Consider the following 17,785-nt stretch of genomic DNA (forward strand, 5'->3'; position numbering starts at 1 on the left):
CCCCCTCTAGATAACTTCGACATGAGGGGCGGTCGATATATATATACCCCCTCTCGACCGTGATAACTTATACAACGGCAGCACCCCCCGGTCCTCGGCCCTCTCGCTCGACCAAAACTCTCGAGGACACCCAAACCCTAGAGAGAAAACGATGTTGGTCTCCTACCCCCTCCCACCGCGCCCCTACCCGACAAATTAACTCTCTCGAGGCCACCCAAATTTACCAAGTTAAAAGAGCGTTGTCGTCGAGGCCACCCCAAACCCTTGAAGCATTGTGTCGAGACGACCCCAAACCCTAGAGAAGCAGCGTCGAGGCCACTAACATGATTCCTTATTGTGATTAGCTAGCTAGTTCTACGTTTGCCACTAATATATATATATATATATCCATCTGTACCATGTTTGAATAATAATTGACATGTTGTAAATATTTGCAAAAACTATGGAGCACTCCCGAGACGAAGAAACAGAAGCGATGTTGGGGGACATAATTGCAAATGGAAGTGATGATGTTGCGTCATTTCTCCTCGACACCGATGGTCAGCTGGAAGGACTGGGTGAAGAAGAGGGCTATGTTCATGATTGCTTCGGCCCATTAATGCCGGTACAAGAAGAGGACTATGTTCATGATGGCTCCGGTGACACAATGGAGGTACAAGAAGGAGACCGTGCTGACTGCTCCGGTGACCGAACCGAGTCCGGCCAGGTATATATATATTAGTTAAGCCCGTGCTGACTAGTTAATTGATGCTTCCATTGTTTTGGTATATGTACACATATTAATTACTCTCGTCTTTCTTCCTTATAATTTCTAGCCCTCCGAATCGAGCACAACTTCGGTAAGGAGACGAGACCCGAAGAAAAAGTTGAGCTCGGATGAAAAGTTTGAGATCATAGAAATCGTGCCCGACGGCGAACCGATTGAACCCATCCGGACAAGGAAGGCATTTTCTGCTCAGTGTGGGGTTCTTGTTAGGGACAAGATCCCGATCAGCATCCAGCAATGGTATAAGCCTAAGGAGGAAGACCCTGAGGTGTCTTATGTCAATGATATGCAGAAAGAAGATCTTTGGACTGAGCTGAAGGCAAATTTCACCCTACCACTAGAGGAGGATCCGGAGAATCCAGTTAAAGAGCAATTAATCAAGTCTTGTGCTCTTAAGAATATGGCAACCCTAATGAGGAGGTGGAGGAAAGAGCTGAACCAGTTTGTCGGAAAAAAAAGACACCAGAATTCATTGGCAAATATGAGAAGATCAAAGATCACTGGCCCGCATTTGTGGCCCACAAGACATCGAAAAAGAGTAAGAAGATGTCGGCGAGAAACAAGGAAAATGCTGCGAAGAAGAAGCTTCACCATCGCACGGGGTCAGGTGGCTACCTCAAAGCCCGACCTAAGTGGTCCAAGGCTGAGCATGATCTGCTTGAAAAAGGGATCGAACCAGAGACAATGTACTGGCCAGACCGTTGCCGGACTTGGTTCTTCGGGGCTGGCGGAACCTTGGACCCTGTAACAGGGAAGTGCCAGTGGACGGACGAGCAACTGGAAATACCAGTCAAGAACCTTCGACACTATATCGCTGCAGCGCAGCGAGGGACGTTCCTTCCAAACAGGGAGAAGGACGAGCTCACAATGGCCCCTCGGAATCCTGAGCACCCTGGACGGACATGAGGCACGCCAGGCTCCATTCCGTGGAAGGTTGGTTTTCCGGACGCAGGGGGTTACAAAACCCACGAGAGGAGGAAGAAACTGGAGCAGGACCAACTGCAGGCGCTGCTTGGAAGGGTAATGGGGCTAGAGGATCGAGAAGAGGAACGAGAAGCAGCAGATCGCAACAAACGACTTGCCGAAGCTTCCCCCGAAGCTACCCCGCCATTTCAGCGGAGAAGCAGCGTGGCTTCCACCGAGCTGCTTCAGCCGGAGCATGTCTTGACGGCTCCTGCCAGCTATCCCGTGGATGGTATCACGGAGTCTCAAAGTTGCCACATTATGGCACGATGGATGAATTTCAAGGTCAAGGCGGCTGTTGGCCAAGTTTATCCTAGTGGACCCGGCACAACTTATCACTGCCAGCCGATTCCAGAAGGATATGCTAAGGTGATGGTGGATGAAATAACGGAGGGATTTGAGGACATCCCGCTTGACCACCCTACCGGTGAAGGGGAGACTAGGCTGGGTTCTGCTCTGAAGACTCCATGCCTATGGCGGAAGGAGCTCATCAACCTTCCGAACTGGACGCCTCCGCCTCCTCCTCCTCCTCCGGCGAGTCAGGGCACTCCACCTCCTCCACAGCCTCCTCCTCCGGCGAGTGACGATCAGGACACGCGTGGCGGCACTTCGCCTCCTTCTCCGGCGCGTGGCGGCACTCCGCCTCCTTCTCCGCCTGCGCCGGCGCTCCCAAGCAGCCAGCAGCCTCCTCCTTCTCCGCCTTGCCAGCAAGGGCTGAAGAGACCCGCCGCCGCCCCGGCTGCTCCGGCGCGTCGTACTCCTTCTCCTCCGCCTTGTAAGCAAGCACGAAAGAAGACAGACGCCGCAGCCGCTCCGTCTGCTCCGGCGTCTAGCAGCACAAACAGAGGCGGGAGGCAATACAAATACGGTCCATCATCTCTCAAGCCTCTAGAGAAGTTATCGTACGAGAGGTCCGAGGAGGAAAACAATACGATTGTGCGGACCCATGTGAAGGAGTTCTTTGAAGGGGTGAAAGCAAAGAGACATCCACCTCCTGAGGAGAAGGTAGATCGGGTGAAAGCAAAGCACTCTATCGATGCCCTGAGGAAACCACCAAAGTCTCCACTGAGAACCAACTATGAGCGCATTACTGAACAGACATATCTCCAAGCCCAGCGGTCGGGAACTACTGTCAGTGATAAAAGGTTAAAAGAACGAGCAAAGGGGAAAAAATTGCCCAGCTCGGCGAACAAGCACAGCAATCGTGCCCCCAGCTCAATGTGTCTAATGCTCCGGGGACGGTGCCCGGTTATGGCAGTCTTGAAGATTACCTGCCTGACGATGCACTTCCTGATTTCATGGAGGTGGACGAACACAGATACGAGTACGGGAAGCCTCTCGTCAAAGATGAAAAATCTTTGACAATAATGATGCGAAGATTCCATAGTTGGTACATGAAAACCTGCAGAGAGTCTAAGAGGACGGACAGTTTGTATCTGAACATTAAAGAGGAGCACGACCTCGTTTCAAATGATCTGTTGTGTGTTCCATTTGAGGAGTTCTTCGAGTTCTTCAATCAAAAGGCCCTCAATAAATTAATGGTCTTTTGCTACTGCCTGTAAGTACTATTTATGTCATTAAGTCTCTATATATAGCTCGGCTCTTTCATTGCATGTATTTATAATTAATTATCCTCAATATATTATGCAGATTGAAGATCGTCGAGTGCAAAAAACAAGAAATTTATGATATTGGGTTCATTAACACAAATATCATAGATGTATTTCTGGTTGAAAAGAATGTCAAAGAGGCCGAGGACAACTTGCTACGATCGTTGATCAAAAATCAAAATAAAGATACCATACTCTTTCCTTACAACGGCAAGTGAGTGTTACTGTCGTGTGCATATTCGGTTTCCCTTATTACTCGAGCGAGGTTATAGTAATGTAATTGATGAGTTATGCATGTGTGTGCAGGTACCACTATATTCTTCTGGAGATTAAGGTTGAGCGGGGACTAGTAACCGTCTTAGACTCGAGACGGAAAGATCCCGAAAGCTATGCGGACATGACTGAAATGCTCAGCAAGTAAGTTCAATCGATCATTATCGCACCATATCGGCAACTTTTTGTTCATTTTCTGATATCTCAAGTAATAATAATTAATTTTTTTGTCTTGCAGGGTTTGGAAACAGTTCACCGCAGAAGCTCCGGAACTGCCGAAGGAGCTGCGATATACATACCCGAAAGTAAGTACTACTGGCTAGCTAGTTGCGCGCATCTCCCGTTGATTCTATAGCTATAGTTTCATCAATGTCATTTATAATGCTTCATTATCAGTTTGATTGACCTCTATTTCTCGTAAAGTGCTTGTGGCAAGAGGAAGGGAATGATTTCTGTGGATACTACGTGTGCGAGTTCATCCACACCGCGACTTTGAAAAACAAAACGGGCTACTCTAAAAGACAATATGAAGTGCGTAAGCAATAATATTCACAATTTCATTTTATTACACCATCATTTCTGTTGAGTTTCATTCATATATATGTATTAATTAACCCCCTTCTTCAAATTAGACGTGGCAGATGCGAATGAACTCCTAGAACCAGATCGCATGAAAGCAATTCAAGAGGAATTGGCGGGATTCTTTCTTGACCACGTCATCAGTAAAGCCGGAGAATACCATGTGGAAATTGATTTCAAATGCTAGGGGTTTGTAATTAAGAGATCTTATACATATTATACATGTATGTAGCCAGTAGCGTCCGATACATGATACGAAAACTTGTTGTTTGACCAATCTCTCGGAGAAGGAGAGGTCGATCGATCACTTCTCTCGGTATGCATGACGAACTTCTGTACTGAATGGTTCTCTCGATCACTTATGTATATATAGTACGTAGCGTCGACCAAGCACGGACATAAGAGAGGACACTTCTCTTTATTAATTAGCTAGCTAACACAATATATGAAACACCTAAATTAACCCCCCAAAACCCCCAACCTCCCCTCCTTTCAAAAAAAAACAAAAACCCCAGCCACTGGAATGCTGACGCGTGGATGCCTTTTGGTCCCGGTTGGAGCCACCAACCGGGACCAAAGGCCCCCTGACTGGACTCGGCGCACAGGGCCACGTGGAGGCACATTGGTCCCGGTTCGTGTTTGAACCGGGACTAATGGGTGGAGGTATTAGTAACGACCCATTAGTCCCGGTTCATGTACCAGGACTAAAGGCCCTTACGAACCGGGACTATTAGGTGTTTTTCTACTAGTGTCGCCATCTCTATCCGCGCTGAGAGGAAGACGAGGACGAGGCGTGCCACCCCTGCTTGGGCCGGTGAGGTCGGCGGTGCGAGGTTGGAGGAGCAGCTGCTCCTTGCTCGAGTCGGAGGTGGGGGGGATCTAGGATCGTCACCCTGTAATTATTCCTGAACTTCTTGTTGATGTACCCGCACACGATCCACCCAATCTATAAATTTTGAGACTGGGATAGCTAATCTAAAATTATGAAAAAGCTATACCCTAAGACCTGATCATGTGGCTTTTAGAAAAATGACAATATGAGCCAATATGTCAGGATGGTCTTAAGTTGCACCACGAACAAAAACAGATCAAGGTATAAAAGGGAGTTCATAGAAAAAAGGTCCATATCCATAGTGGAACAAATTGGAAGAAGTTTATATAAAAATTTAATCGACAATCATGTACACTGGACACTCTATTGCCATATCAACAAGTTTAAATCAGTATAAATTGGTAAAAAGCTTGATCTTACCAATCATTATATACATGCTCTCATGTACCACACTGCAAGTTTACTCCCTACAGTAGCATTGCAATAAAATGCTACAATATCACTCCAATTAGGCAATGGAAAAGGAAAAGCAACACACTCGAAATTAGATATTGCAGAGAAGGAAAGAGAGAATCTGTGTCGTGGAGATCCAAATTAACATGCTACAATATCACGCACAAAACGGAAAGCAACAGAGTAGCTCTGCGCATTCTAACTGTGTCAGTTATGAAAATGAAGTAATATCACCAGTGAACTATATCAGTAATTTTGTATCATTTCTTCTAATCAATAGGACATTAGGACCGACAGATTTAAATTTGTAATATATAAAGGAAAGTGAAAAATCTAGAGAGCTAGTCATCTTGTCAATTCATCAACACGCTGGTGAGGGTGAGTGATTCCTAAATTAAGAGGTACAATTTTATATTGTGAATCAGAGTTATGTAAATCTGTATAAAGAGGGATGTTCTAGATTACATGAGAACTTGAAGGATTTTGTGATACTAGTTAGAACAGGTGCGGTGTCAAGCAACAGATGGCATATGAGACCTAGGAACCTATATATTCATCAAGTATTACCGTTTTGTGTGGTTCCAGAGTGGATAGAGTGGCATAGTTAAGAGTCATGGAAGAAAGACATTCAAGTGCATCTATCTAGCAAACAAAATGGCAGAGTGTGAATACTTGATCTCTTGTCACAGTGAACCTTGTAGTTAGTATGAAAATTTGCTTTAGTATACTACTATCCGCATCTAATGCATGTATGAATGCACCAAAATTTGTACTAATAAAGGAGCATTATCATATTTGTTTAGCAAGCAAACAATGATAATTATTATAGCCGAACACTTCTGAATAAATTCAATGCCAGAGAGAGGTATTACCTGTTATTCTTAGCATTTGGGTAGCTGCTATTGCATAGCGCATGGTAAAGGTACTTTTCCAAGCTGGAGTTCTTGACCCGGTGGTCCATGGTGCAGTATATGTTGCTGATACAATTAGCAGACTGCCCTGACTGTAATTGTTGAAAGCCTATAAATACATTCAAGATTACCAATTATGAATGAATTAATAATTAACTGTGCATGAACTTGTTAACCGAAAGAATAATACATGCCATCATCGGGAGTACTTGCCTTTTTCTTTCTTTCCGCAGAAGGTGCTTGGACGATGAACTCGATATGTAGGGCATATCAACACAAATCTGCAGTACAAAACTAATTATCAGTTTGCACAAAAATGAGTATTAATGACTCAAAACAATCAGCAATGATAGGGACTGACCGATATACAGATAACTAAGCAGATTTGTTAACTCCAAAATTGCATAACCTATCATCATGTAAACAAAAATGATAGGGGAAAACCATTTACAGAACAGTGAGAATGAAATCAAACATGCACACACTATGAAACGGTGTGATCTTTGCACATATGGGCAGAGAGAGAGAGAGAGAGAGAGAGAAGGATTGACAGAAACTCACATTGACACCAGCCATCCCTTGAAGACGCCTCCCTGCAGATCCATACGACACCGCTGCTCCTTGTCCGTATTGTTAACCTCTCCTCTACCCATGAGGCATCCGCCGCTGGGTCTCCGGCCTCGTTGCTCCATCCCCACCATGGACCTATTGGACCTCCCCTCATCAGCCAATCTGGTGGAAGGGGATCGGCGAAAAGGAGCACGGCGGCATGGCATCTCTGCAGTCTGTGCTATCCTTCTGCGTCGAGGATGAAGACGATACTTCCGAGAGGAAGAGTAGGCCGACAGCGGGGCGTAAGAGACGCCGGAGGGAATGGGGATTTTTTTCCTTCCTTTCCGGTGAACCCTAGCCTTGATAGCTTTCTCACCTTGGGGACGGCTGCAGCGGCGAGACGACGACAGGTAGGAGGGGGCGGAGGGGCGGCGGCGCACGTATAGGGGAGGAGAGGCGACACCACTGGATGGAGGGAGGCGGCCGAGGGTAGCGGCGGCGCTGGAGTGGGAGTAGGAGGCGCACGAGGCAGAGGGCATGGGGGAGAAGGAGGCGCTCGAGGCGGAAGGTTTCGCTCGACAGTTTTTTCGTTCTTTCCCTTTTTTTTCTACCCCTCTTTTTTTCCTGCCCAACCAATGCTTTCGACGTGGCACGCACGAGAGGTCGCCCTTGTAGCGACTGTTAATGGGTTTAATTGATGTTCCCCACACACAAAAATAGTATTGAATGCAATTAATGATTTTTTATGCTGCAATTCATTGTTGGCATTTTGGCGTTCCTCTCCCTGTTACTACAGTCTTCTTTCCTATAGTCGGTAGGAATTAAAAAAAAACAGTAAGTATTTATATCATGGCTACCACTGATTTTCAGATTCCAAATACAGATGTTAGTGCATACTTGCATCTGCAAGGATGTGGTAAAGTAGATTTGTTTATCGTGCTCTTTGGGGCAAGGAGATGACCTGGCAATGTAGGTTCAAAGTTCTAATCCTACTTACTCTACTAGCTTAGTAGAAAATGGTAACCACATGTTCAGTAACTTCCCTGCATCCTCTTTTGCAATTATTTAGTACTCCCTCCATATACTGGAACATTTTAGTTTTCTAACTGATAAAACATGTCACCAGACCTACCAGTATTTACATGCTTATATTGGTAATACATGTGTGTAATTAGTTATCTATGTATAGAACGTTTAAGACTGTATCAGCCTTCAAGTTCTTTCCTATATAGTTCTATTACAAGAGCAGCCATACAAGAACCCAGAGGCTCGTGCCCACGGCTCACCTTAGTGAAGGAATGACAAATCCAAAGCATCCAGTTCTGATGAAGAAGGGCACATCAACATCAACACCAAGAAAAATCGCTGTTTATGTAACATGTCCATGATGAAATTAAGGAGTTGATCTGCTCAACTCCTTGAAATTCAATTATCTCCTTGAAACCAATATATCACCTATCTACCCAGATGATCTATGCTTTATGTCGCCTCTATAACTTGTCACAGCAATTCTATTCTGCAGGGCAGCGATCTATGATTTCGGTCAATTTGATCTGTTCTTTAAGAAGCCTCTCCAGCTGCTGGGTCCAGCTCCTTTCTTGGGTACTCTAGCCAGTATACATATATTTACAACACGTATGTTGTATGGCAATATCAGTTATATATCTGGGGTAAATCCACTTGTCCCAAATATACAAGTTCATGTGTGTTTGTCATGGCCCTTCAATGATTTGACAATGCTCATCAAGAACTGCTTTTCACCACGATATCTGCTCAAGAAAAAAGCCGTGTCAGGATGATTAATAATACTCCCTCCGCTCCATGATACAGTGCACATTGGTTTTCCCAAAAATCAAGCTTCATAAACTTTGACCAAGTTTATAGAGAAAATAATATATATCTACAGTACCAAATATACAGTATATCAAAATATATTTCATGATGAATCTAATGGTATGGATTTGGTATTCTAAATGTTGATATGTTTCATGTAAATTTGGTCAAAGCATACCAAGTTTGATTTATTTTTTTTAAATCACTATGCACTACATTTTGGAATGAAGAGAGTATCTGAACAGAGCAAGTATCGTTCTGTGGTGATGTAGTAGTGCTTACATCTCAAGCAATGAGAAGCCCAGGCACATGATGCCTATCACCATGTGAATGGGAAGGGTCTGCTTGAACCTATTTCTATTCAGAAACATCTTCTCGGAGAAAGCTGTGGTCAGACCAGAAATGAGCAGAACGCCCCAGCTCGCTGGCAAGCAGCGGTAGAAGGAGAATGAGCCCTGTAAATATGTCATCAGTTTTTATTTTTTATCCTTATACAAGGAAAAAATCCCAAAGTGGAACATTCAAGAAACTTTACCTTAAAATACTCATTGATGAATACTGCAGAATATGAGATTCGCAGTAGCATATCTTTACAGACAGTCAAGGCGCAAAGAAAGTGCTCCCAGGAAAAGATTGATTTGAAGAAAACAAGGATAACAGTCATTACCAAAGGATACTGACAGAATTTGCAGCAATCAACCCAACAGCTCCGGCAGATTTAATAAAAGCAACATTTAGAACAGTATAAATTGCTGAGAAAAGGAGTAACATATTGTTTGACTGCTTAAGCTGGTTTTCATTGGCAACAGAATGAAGGAAAGCTTCAGAAGTGCCTGAAAATATCCAAGGACATAAGTCATTCATGCAGAACTTAATTAATATGCACATTTAACCAAATACTAAATAGCTCAGGTATATCTAACAATCAGCACCACCAGTAACATATTGCTTGTTTGAAAAATATTAATCTAGAAAAGGTCAAAATCTTGTCGAGAGAATGCATGATATAGTTAGTTTTCATTCAATAAAGATTTTTTTCAGCTACATTGTTGTGCAGGATGAGATATCGAAGAACGACTGATAGCTTTCAAAGGAGAGATCAAGTCATAACTTGGCTGAACGTAACTGCTAATTAAATGGCTGGAAAGAAATTATAACTGTTCCTCGTATCAAGTTGGATATATTACTGTGCTACATGCATCATAACTGAAGACAAATCTAAAAACAGAAAGGGCGAAACTGGGGCTGTTATGCCCAATGTTCCAAATTATGGGTTTGCAAAAACTAGTTTAAAATCAAATAAATAATTTAGGTTTGACAGGTACAGTGCAGAGTTACTATTCATCAATGAAATATTCTTAACATTATTAAAAAAAATCTACTTTGCAATATTATAGAATGAATATATGCAGAGCTGCTGCATAAAAGTACTAAATACAAACCATTCATTGCTAAGAAGATTATGTAAACACAATAGTAACGGAGGACAGCTGTAGCTTCGCCATCACTATATCTTCTTCCATATAGTAGATTCAGAAGGGTGTATGAATAACTTGGACCAAAAGAAATGACCACGAGACCTGCATTGTTAGAGGATGATTATATTCAAGGGCTGTTAACGCATCTAATATCCACAGAAAACTAGGAGGTTGAAGTTGACAGTAACTAAAACATGTAGATAAATAGATTAATATACACATTCAGTATTGGACAGCATACCTATCAGCGTAATAAGTTTAAGAGCTCCGAGCAAAGAACCTTCCAGATTGGATACATTCTCAGGAGTTTGCCCTGTGGATAAGGATCCATCATTAGCTCTTTCAGAGAAATATAAATCCAAAGATAATGCACACAACATATTGTTTTAGTAATTTTGCTAAGAGTTCAATAATATTGGCCAACTATAATTGTAAGGACAAGTTATTAAACAGCAGCAGCAAACTGCAAATATGCCAAAACTTCTAATTTCAGATGGCTTAAGATATAGGAATGGTCATATCTAAACTCTAACAACTGGACAGCAGCAGCATTATAAGCCAGAATTGTGTTAAACATTACAATCTAAGATAGCAAGGAATATGCAGAAGGTAATCTAGTTTTGTTGCATTGGCAGCAATGCTTATCTTAGCAATAATAATAATTCATAGTACTTGTAAGAGGCTTACTTCCTGTGAGACAGGTCATGAGTAATTTAAATACTGAACAATGAGAATAGCAAACATGCCAAAAGTGGGCAGAAATATCAAACGACCAGTAGCCAATACACAAAGCAGTCGCTTCACAAGAACATAATCAATTCAGCTGACCAAATGGATTAGAAAGGAAAATTATATCTCATGAGTATTTTTGTTTAACTGATACCAGCACAACATAGGTTAACCTCCTTGGACTAATCAAGTACAGAGATGCTCAATAAGCAAATCTTACAGACAGATTCTCCAGATCAGTAGACCGCAATGGTGCAAATGCATGAAATTCAATCTTTCAGGCCAAACAGATGATAAACAATTGTACTTAGCTATCATATCAAAATGAAACTTTATATTCATGCAAAAGAGAAACCTGATGCTAACTGGGTGAATGTAGCATAAGAACTCTCCTCAAATGGCAGGAAAACTATTCTAACAACCAGACTTCCTGCAAATAATTAGAAGATCATTAGAGATTTTTTAGAACATGGTTAGTCAGTATTTTGGGTAGCTTCGTCGTATTTTTAGTTACTTAATTTGTTATTTTTGTTGGAGATATTCTAGCAAGGTGAGAAAGGGAGGTGGCAGGCAGTAGCGGAGCTACAGATGGAAAGTTGGGCGGGCCGGCCTATAGGAAAGCCAAATTGTTTTTCTCATATGGCTCAATCTACCCCAGCACCTCATTGATTTCAAACTGGACAGGGCGGGCCATGGCACAGTTTTACTTGCACATAGCTCCGCCCCTGGTGGCAGGCATTGATGAACCACGCCTCGCCAACTCCCGTATATCTAAAGAAAAGCACTTGAAATAGAAGGTGCTTGACATACTTGCCTAATTTATCCACAAGACCATATGCAGCCTGGTTAAATGGAGTATCAAACCAAACAAGAACAAATTTTTCGCCTTCTTGGAGGATCAGCTTCCTGATAGTCTGGCCTGTAAACAATATGCACATGTGCAATAACTGTTTATCATAGACCATCAGGGTTGACAACCTGACAATGTGCATGTTTTGGCATCAACAAGGAAATATATTAACTTGTGATAACTCATGCCCAATTAGACAATTAACAGGACAAATAAAGAAGAAACCTGAATGGAAGGAGATCAAAAGTTCTGATATTAGCAAATAAAAGAAAATATGTCCAATATCCGATGAAAATGCAGGCTGCATAAACGACCTGAGACAAAGCAAATACGACCAGCTTCTCCTGCAAAAAAAATCACTATTATAGTACTGTATTGATCAACAAATGTAATACAAATTAAAATGCCATGGGAAAGCATGAATGGGTATGTGAACAGAAGAGAATATTATCAATTGGATACATCACTTGGCAAAATTATACTGTTTGTCCTGGAAAGCTCTATTATGTTTTAAGATATAAACTTAAAATGGATGAGTACAACACAGGACAAAAGAATGCCGAAGGGAAGTGTTCCCGATATTTTATCTTAATATAATTAGGGCAGTTGTATTTGTTAACCAACCACAAAAATACATTAGTTGAAATCTTCTAATATATAGAAATATTATCCTTGGTACACATACCAAAATAATACAATATACAGTATGGACTGGCTATTGGAACGTCCTGGATTATTAGTTTGTCACAAAGTTGGACCATCTAGATGGTTGCACTAATTATATTTTATTTTTTGATGATAATGAGATGGTTTCACTGCAAAAAAAATAGATAATGAGATTGAGGTAGTTGCACTAAATGGTCACTTTTTTCAGAATGATTTGTGATCCTTTCAAGTATAATTACAAGGCAATTGTGTGCAACGTAGATTCCCAAATATCAGGTGTAAACAATGAGAACATTATGGTGTATGCATTTTATGCGATCGGTAATAAACTGGAGTAGAAGGCTAATGTGGCATTACCACTTTAATATGTCCTTTTATGAAGATATAAGTTGTTAGGCAACGCAGCAGAGTAGCTGTAGGTTCGGTATACACTCTTATTATGTAGTATTTCTTTGTTTGCGAAAGAATATACAAAGGTTCTGCCAGTAGCTCCAACATACACGCAAATCCTGCCATTTTGGACCAGATAAATACATCAGATCTCAATGTGAGGGAAGTGGACAAAACATTGAAATGAGAAGGCACTCTAGTGTAGGAGTAATAGCAGGATATCTATACGGGATGTATTGAAGTATAAATGCATAGCCCACCTTTTCCCATCAGCTTGAGCTTTTGGGAGAACTGGTTAGTGCGTGCAATTCTACAAGATGCTCCATTTAGCTGCATGACAGCATGAAATGCTTGTCCATTTTACAGATAAAGAGCTCGGTGTTCAGCATTTACATTTAATCTAAGACAGAAAAGAAAACACTCTCAACCCTGAACTCAAAAACCATTTGAGTTGCAACCTTGAACAATTGAAACAATCCACTTTTCACCGACAGGTGGCTTCACAAGTGACTTTAAATGACATGTATGTAACTATGCATGTGTCCACCATGTCACTGCCATTAACAAACAAACATGACAAGAAACCCTGCCATTCAGATCATTTTTTTATGTTGGAAACAGACAAAAAATTCAAATTTGGTGGCACAGCAGAGACGTGGCACACACATCACCCTAAACTACTTGGGAGATCACAGCAGGTGAAACTGGATGGTCTTCAGTACTTCAAAGTTGCAGTTCAAATGGTATTAGAGTTCACACTTGAAAAGTGAACTTTTGCAATAATCAGGGTTCAAAACTGGACTTTTTTGTATAAGACATAATATTGCAGTGGCTCTAACAATTTAATGAGGCTTGTTATTTTCCCCTACTCAATCAAACTGAATCAACTAACTGACAAATTAACTCTTGGAGAGGTATCCTTAATGAAATATCAATTATCTTGCTCAGGACAAATATACAAATAACTTATTAGTAAATTATGGTTCATGGAAGACTTACCGATGATTAATGTAGCTTTTGCATAAGGGTCAGATAACTTCAGTTTCTTTATTCTCAACACAAATAGACTGCCGATAAAAGTCACAAACAAGCCAAACGGGATGATCATCCAAGCTACCTTCAGTATCTCTTCGTCACTTAACACATCACCACTGTAATATAAGTATTAAAACATCAGTTGAGAAATACTCCAATGAGCAAGTATAAGGAAAATATTACAAGATCAGAGAAAGTTTTCCTAAAACTTCACATAGTTCAGAACTGGCATAGATTTTAATGCGAATATAACAACAGAGTTTAATAGACACAAAAAATGAGAATGCAGTGACGACTGAGAAACGGCACATATCATCACAAAAGATTTTTTTTTTCTTTTGCATGTACCCCACTTCAAGTTGGTGAAGATGAACTATGAGAACTTGAGAAGTATCCAAGCATTATTGCTTCAGAGTTCAGACAGTGAAGCTGTCACACAATTCGTCAATGCCCACCCCCTAGATGTGGCTGTGCCCACACGTAGCAGCTCACTTGGGCTTATGTCCTCATTTCTCCTAAAGGGTTAATCCAAAGTTATCCATTTACATCCAAAAGCATTAAATGCTAGCTCTACTCACCTTCAACTTACAATGTATGACTATCATACCACTATTAAACCCATGAACTACTTCGGAGGTGGCCCATGTGGCCTGTATGTGTAGTGGTGGTGCCGTAGTACAACATTTTGTTTTTAAACTAAATAGTGCTAACATATTATACACAAGGGTTCAAAACTAATAGCTCTGGATTAACCCTCTTGGACGAAGTGAGGATGGCCCAGGCGAGTGCTAAGCATGTATATGACTGTCCCCAAATAGGTGTTGGGTGCTCCAAAAGCATCAGATGAAATATTTACCTAATAATTTTAAACTTGCGTATTTTAGTTTGTTGGGCAATTGTGGCATCAACAACATAACCTTTTCTCTTCTTCTTGCCCTATAAACTTCATGAGAAATATACCACATCTACTAGAGGGCACATTTTCTCTCGCTATCTTTACTGTTTATATTCCTTAATACCCCTCTGCATCGTCCTGCCAGATGATATAATCATTTTTCTCTCGGTATTTTTTTTCTAGCCAAAAAAGCATGCACAAGTGCCACTAGAGGTCAAGTTTTTCATGTAACAAATGGACATCATGCTTCTTGCCATGTAGTACTCCATAGATCTATGTTGTGGTGCATTAAGAAAAAAACTGTGGGAGGAGCTTTTGCACTTCGCAATTTGCAGTGTCTATCTTTCGGTGGCTCATTTGACAAAGAAAAACTCCAAATAAACATGTGCTGTGTATTCTATATAACTGCAGTGTTGTTGATTAATCAAAGTACATGGATGAAGCTCAAAAGTTTGTAAATTTTGCAATACCTCCCAGAATTATTACGCAAGCAAGCACGCCGAAACCCCTCCCGGCTTAAAAATAAGACACAATTGATGAAAAGTGGAAGCTGCAATGCATATGCCTGCCAGATAATGATAAACATATTAGAAAACATTAACAACGAGAAACATCTGTAAACATAGATGCAGGGTACCGAGGAAATCTTTTCTTCTTAGCAAAAAACGGAGGGTTTGCGATTCTCAGAGAAGACCGGTTAAGATCAGTCAGTTTTCCATGTTTTATTTATGAACTTCGCATTTTTCCTATTCAGCGTATGGATCATAAATCATGCCACTATACTCTTATCCGTATAACACACAGATTTAAAAGAGGGTTCGGTTGGGCTGTGGGGGAGAGGACTAACTGAACCAATACTGTGCACCAAAAAGAAATACCCAGTCCGGTTGTGGTTTACCAAACGATAGCCGCTGGTTTTCCAAACCCTGAACAGAGGGATAATTATTCAATGTGTTCGTGTTTACTGAATCGGTCATGCTTAATTACTAATGGAGAAGATGCACAAGTCCCCAAAGCAGTTTGCCTTACAACCCACCAAGTAAAGATATCTATCCAAAAAAAACTAACACAAACTAAGTCCGTTTAGCACAATCATCATTTGATAACCATACTGAGCCTGTTACACAAACAACGAAGGATCAACCGGGATCTGTCTTAAATAATAACATGGGAATTCAATGTTCACCAAAATGAAAAGATCCCGCAACTCCTAGCAAGTAAAGAAACCAAAAAATAGCAAGGGAGCCATTACAATGCACGTACATGAATGACTCAAATAACTGAAAGCAACCACTATGATTATGGCAGTATGCGGTCGAACAGATGCATCATTTTTCTTCTGTAGCTCAAAGAACAAAGTTTGGGGTGCCGTCAGTTATCACGAATTCACAGAGAAACAAACACACGCTGCAACTAGAATTAGAACTTGACTTCACACAGATCCCATCCCACACATCCACATTTTAGGACAGACATCCAACTTTTGCACTCCCAGAAGAGTTCCAGTCCCACCCAACCATGTCATGGCCAGGATCCAAAACTGCAGGCATGAACTGAGGACATGGTCATACTTAACCACAATAAAGACTAGAATTCACATGGAATGCGCACTAATGCTTACTAAGCTTGACACTGCATTTCAACTCCAAAGCACCAAATGTCATCATGGAACTAGCTAGCTCCACATCGAGGAATGAAATCAAACAAATCAATTGCTCGCTGCACTGAACTGAGAAGGAAAAAAGGAGGGAGCAGGGCAGATCCGCACCGCGCAGTCGTCGGCGCTGAGCTGGCGCACGAACCAGCTGTTGTACAGGAAGGGGATGATCCTCGAAAGGAACTGTGCCGCTACAAACACGAGCACTGAGCTTTAGATCCCCGAAACCAAGCACCCAGAGCCAGAAGTAACCCTCGAAGGAAAGGGAGGCGAGAGAGGCGCACCAAAGTTGTACTTGAACACAGCCATCACAGCTCCTGCGTCAGAGTCAGGCTGAGGGGACACGGCTCCGGCAGTCCCCACGGCGCCGGCGAGCAGCGTCATGGCCATCATCACCAGTGGCAGATCTAGGATTTTGAAACAGGGTGGTCCACCCTGAAAAAAATAACCAATAGCACAATAGAAATTGATCAATATGGTCTCACAAACATATGAAAAATTCTCAAATCAGTCTTCATTTTGCATAAACTAAGCCTACATGCCTTGAAAAGTTCGAAGAAGACAGCCCATGTGTTCAGTCTTCCACATTTGATGCATGTAATATGTAATCGTGTGGTCCTAATTGACATTCTGTTCTTCAATATGACACTGACATTTATTGATTCAGAAAATGAGAACAATGAATCAATTGTTTCACCCAAACTGAAACAATTGATTCAGTAGTAAGTAGTGACATTCCTGGACAGAATTCAGCAGTGGTACATTACAATCTACAAAGGAGCACGGCAAGCAAATGTCATGGCCGGCAGCCCTGACGAAGGGAATGTGCATCAAGATTCAGAGGCTGCCCACGGCTGTAGCAGGTGAGGATAGCTAATGAAATTGAGTGCTCTGAATTCCCCATGCAGGCTATTACACCTGAATTCGTAACGAGAAGTAGTGGCAGGTGGTAGCACGACGAGCAATGAGTGATGAAGTAAACAGAAATTGGGGAACAGGCGGAAATCTCATCAAACGAACCTCAAATCGGGCTGGACGGCTGGCTGCTGGCCTGCTGCAGCTGCACGACGCCGCGCGCCGGCCGCCTACTGCCGAGTGCGGACTGGACGGCTGCGGGCTGCGGGCTGGGCGCGGTGGCGCCGGGCAGGGGCGAGGCGTGTCGGGTAGAGTCGCCGGCGAGATCTGTGGGAGTGCAGAGCAGTCGCGAGGGGAATCGGGGACGGGAGGCAGCGGCGCGAGGGCGAAGAGTCCAGCGGCGGCAGGGGCTGCCTTGTACGCCATGCCTTGTATTGGTTTGGGGTTGGGTGAGCTGC

General features: G+C 42.3%; 2 protein-coding genes across 2 annotated transcripts; both read right to left on the minus strand.

Annotated features, from left to right (window-relative positions):
- Window positions 1–5,007: 5,007 nt before the first annotated feature.
- On the minus strand, window positions 5,008–7,478 carry LOC123139565 (uncharacterized). The gene is made up of 4 exons (XM_044559340.1): window positions 6,949–7,478; window positions 6,601–6,668; window positions 6,349–6,496; window positions 5,008–5,166 (listed from the first exon to the last, which is right to left on the minus strand). The coding sequence occupies exons 1-4, from the start codon at window positions 7,476–7,478 to the stop codon at window positions 5,091–5,093; spliced, it is 822 nt and encodes a 273-aa protein (XP_044415275.1). The 3' UTR covers window positions 5,008–5,090.
- Window positions 7,479–8,265: 787 nt separating this feature from the next.
- Window positions 8,266–17,770, minus strand: LOC123138961 (protein RFT1 homolog). Its single transcript, XM_044558804.1, has 15 exons — window positions 17,493–17,770; window positions 16,757–16,907; window positions 16,584–16,663; window positions 15,286–15,380; window positions 13,885–14,036; window positions 12,853–13,004; window positions 12,055–12,173; window positions 11,794–11,957; window positions 11,335–11,409; window positions 10,492–10,563; window positions 10,215–10,352; window positions 9,450–9,605; window positions 9,308–9,360; window positions 9,055–9,227; window positions 8,266–8,708 (listed from the first exon to the last, which is right to left on the minus strand). The coding sequence occupies exons 1-15, from the start codon at window positions 17,751–17,753 to the stop codon at window positions 8,639–8,641; spliced, it is 1,911 nt and encodes a 636-aa protein (XP_044414739.1). The 5' UTR covers window positions 17,754–17,770; the 3' UTR covers window positions 8,266–8,638.
- Window positions 17,771–17,785: the final 15 nt, after the last annotated feature.

Source organism: Triticum aestivum, chromosome 6B (assembly GCF_018294505.1).
Source record: "Triticum aestivum cultivar Chinese Spring chromosome 6B, IWGSC CS RefSeq v2.1, whole genome shotgun sequence".
In the NCBI taxonomy this organism is placed as follows: Eukaryota; Viridiplantae; Streptophyta; class Magnoliopsida; order Poales; family Poaceae; genus Triticum; species Triticum aestivum.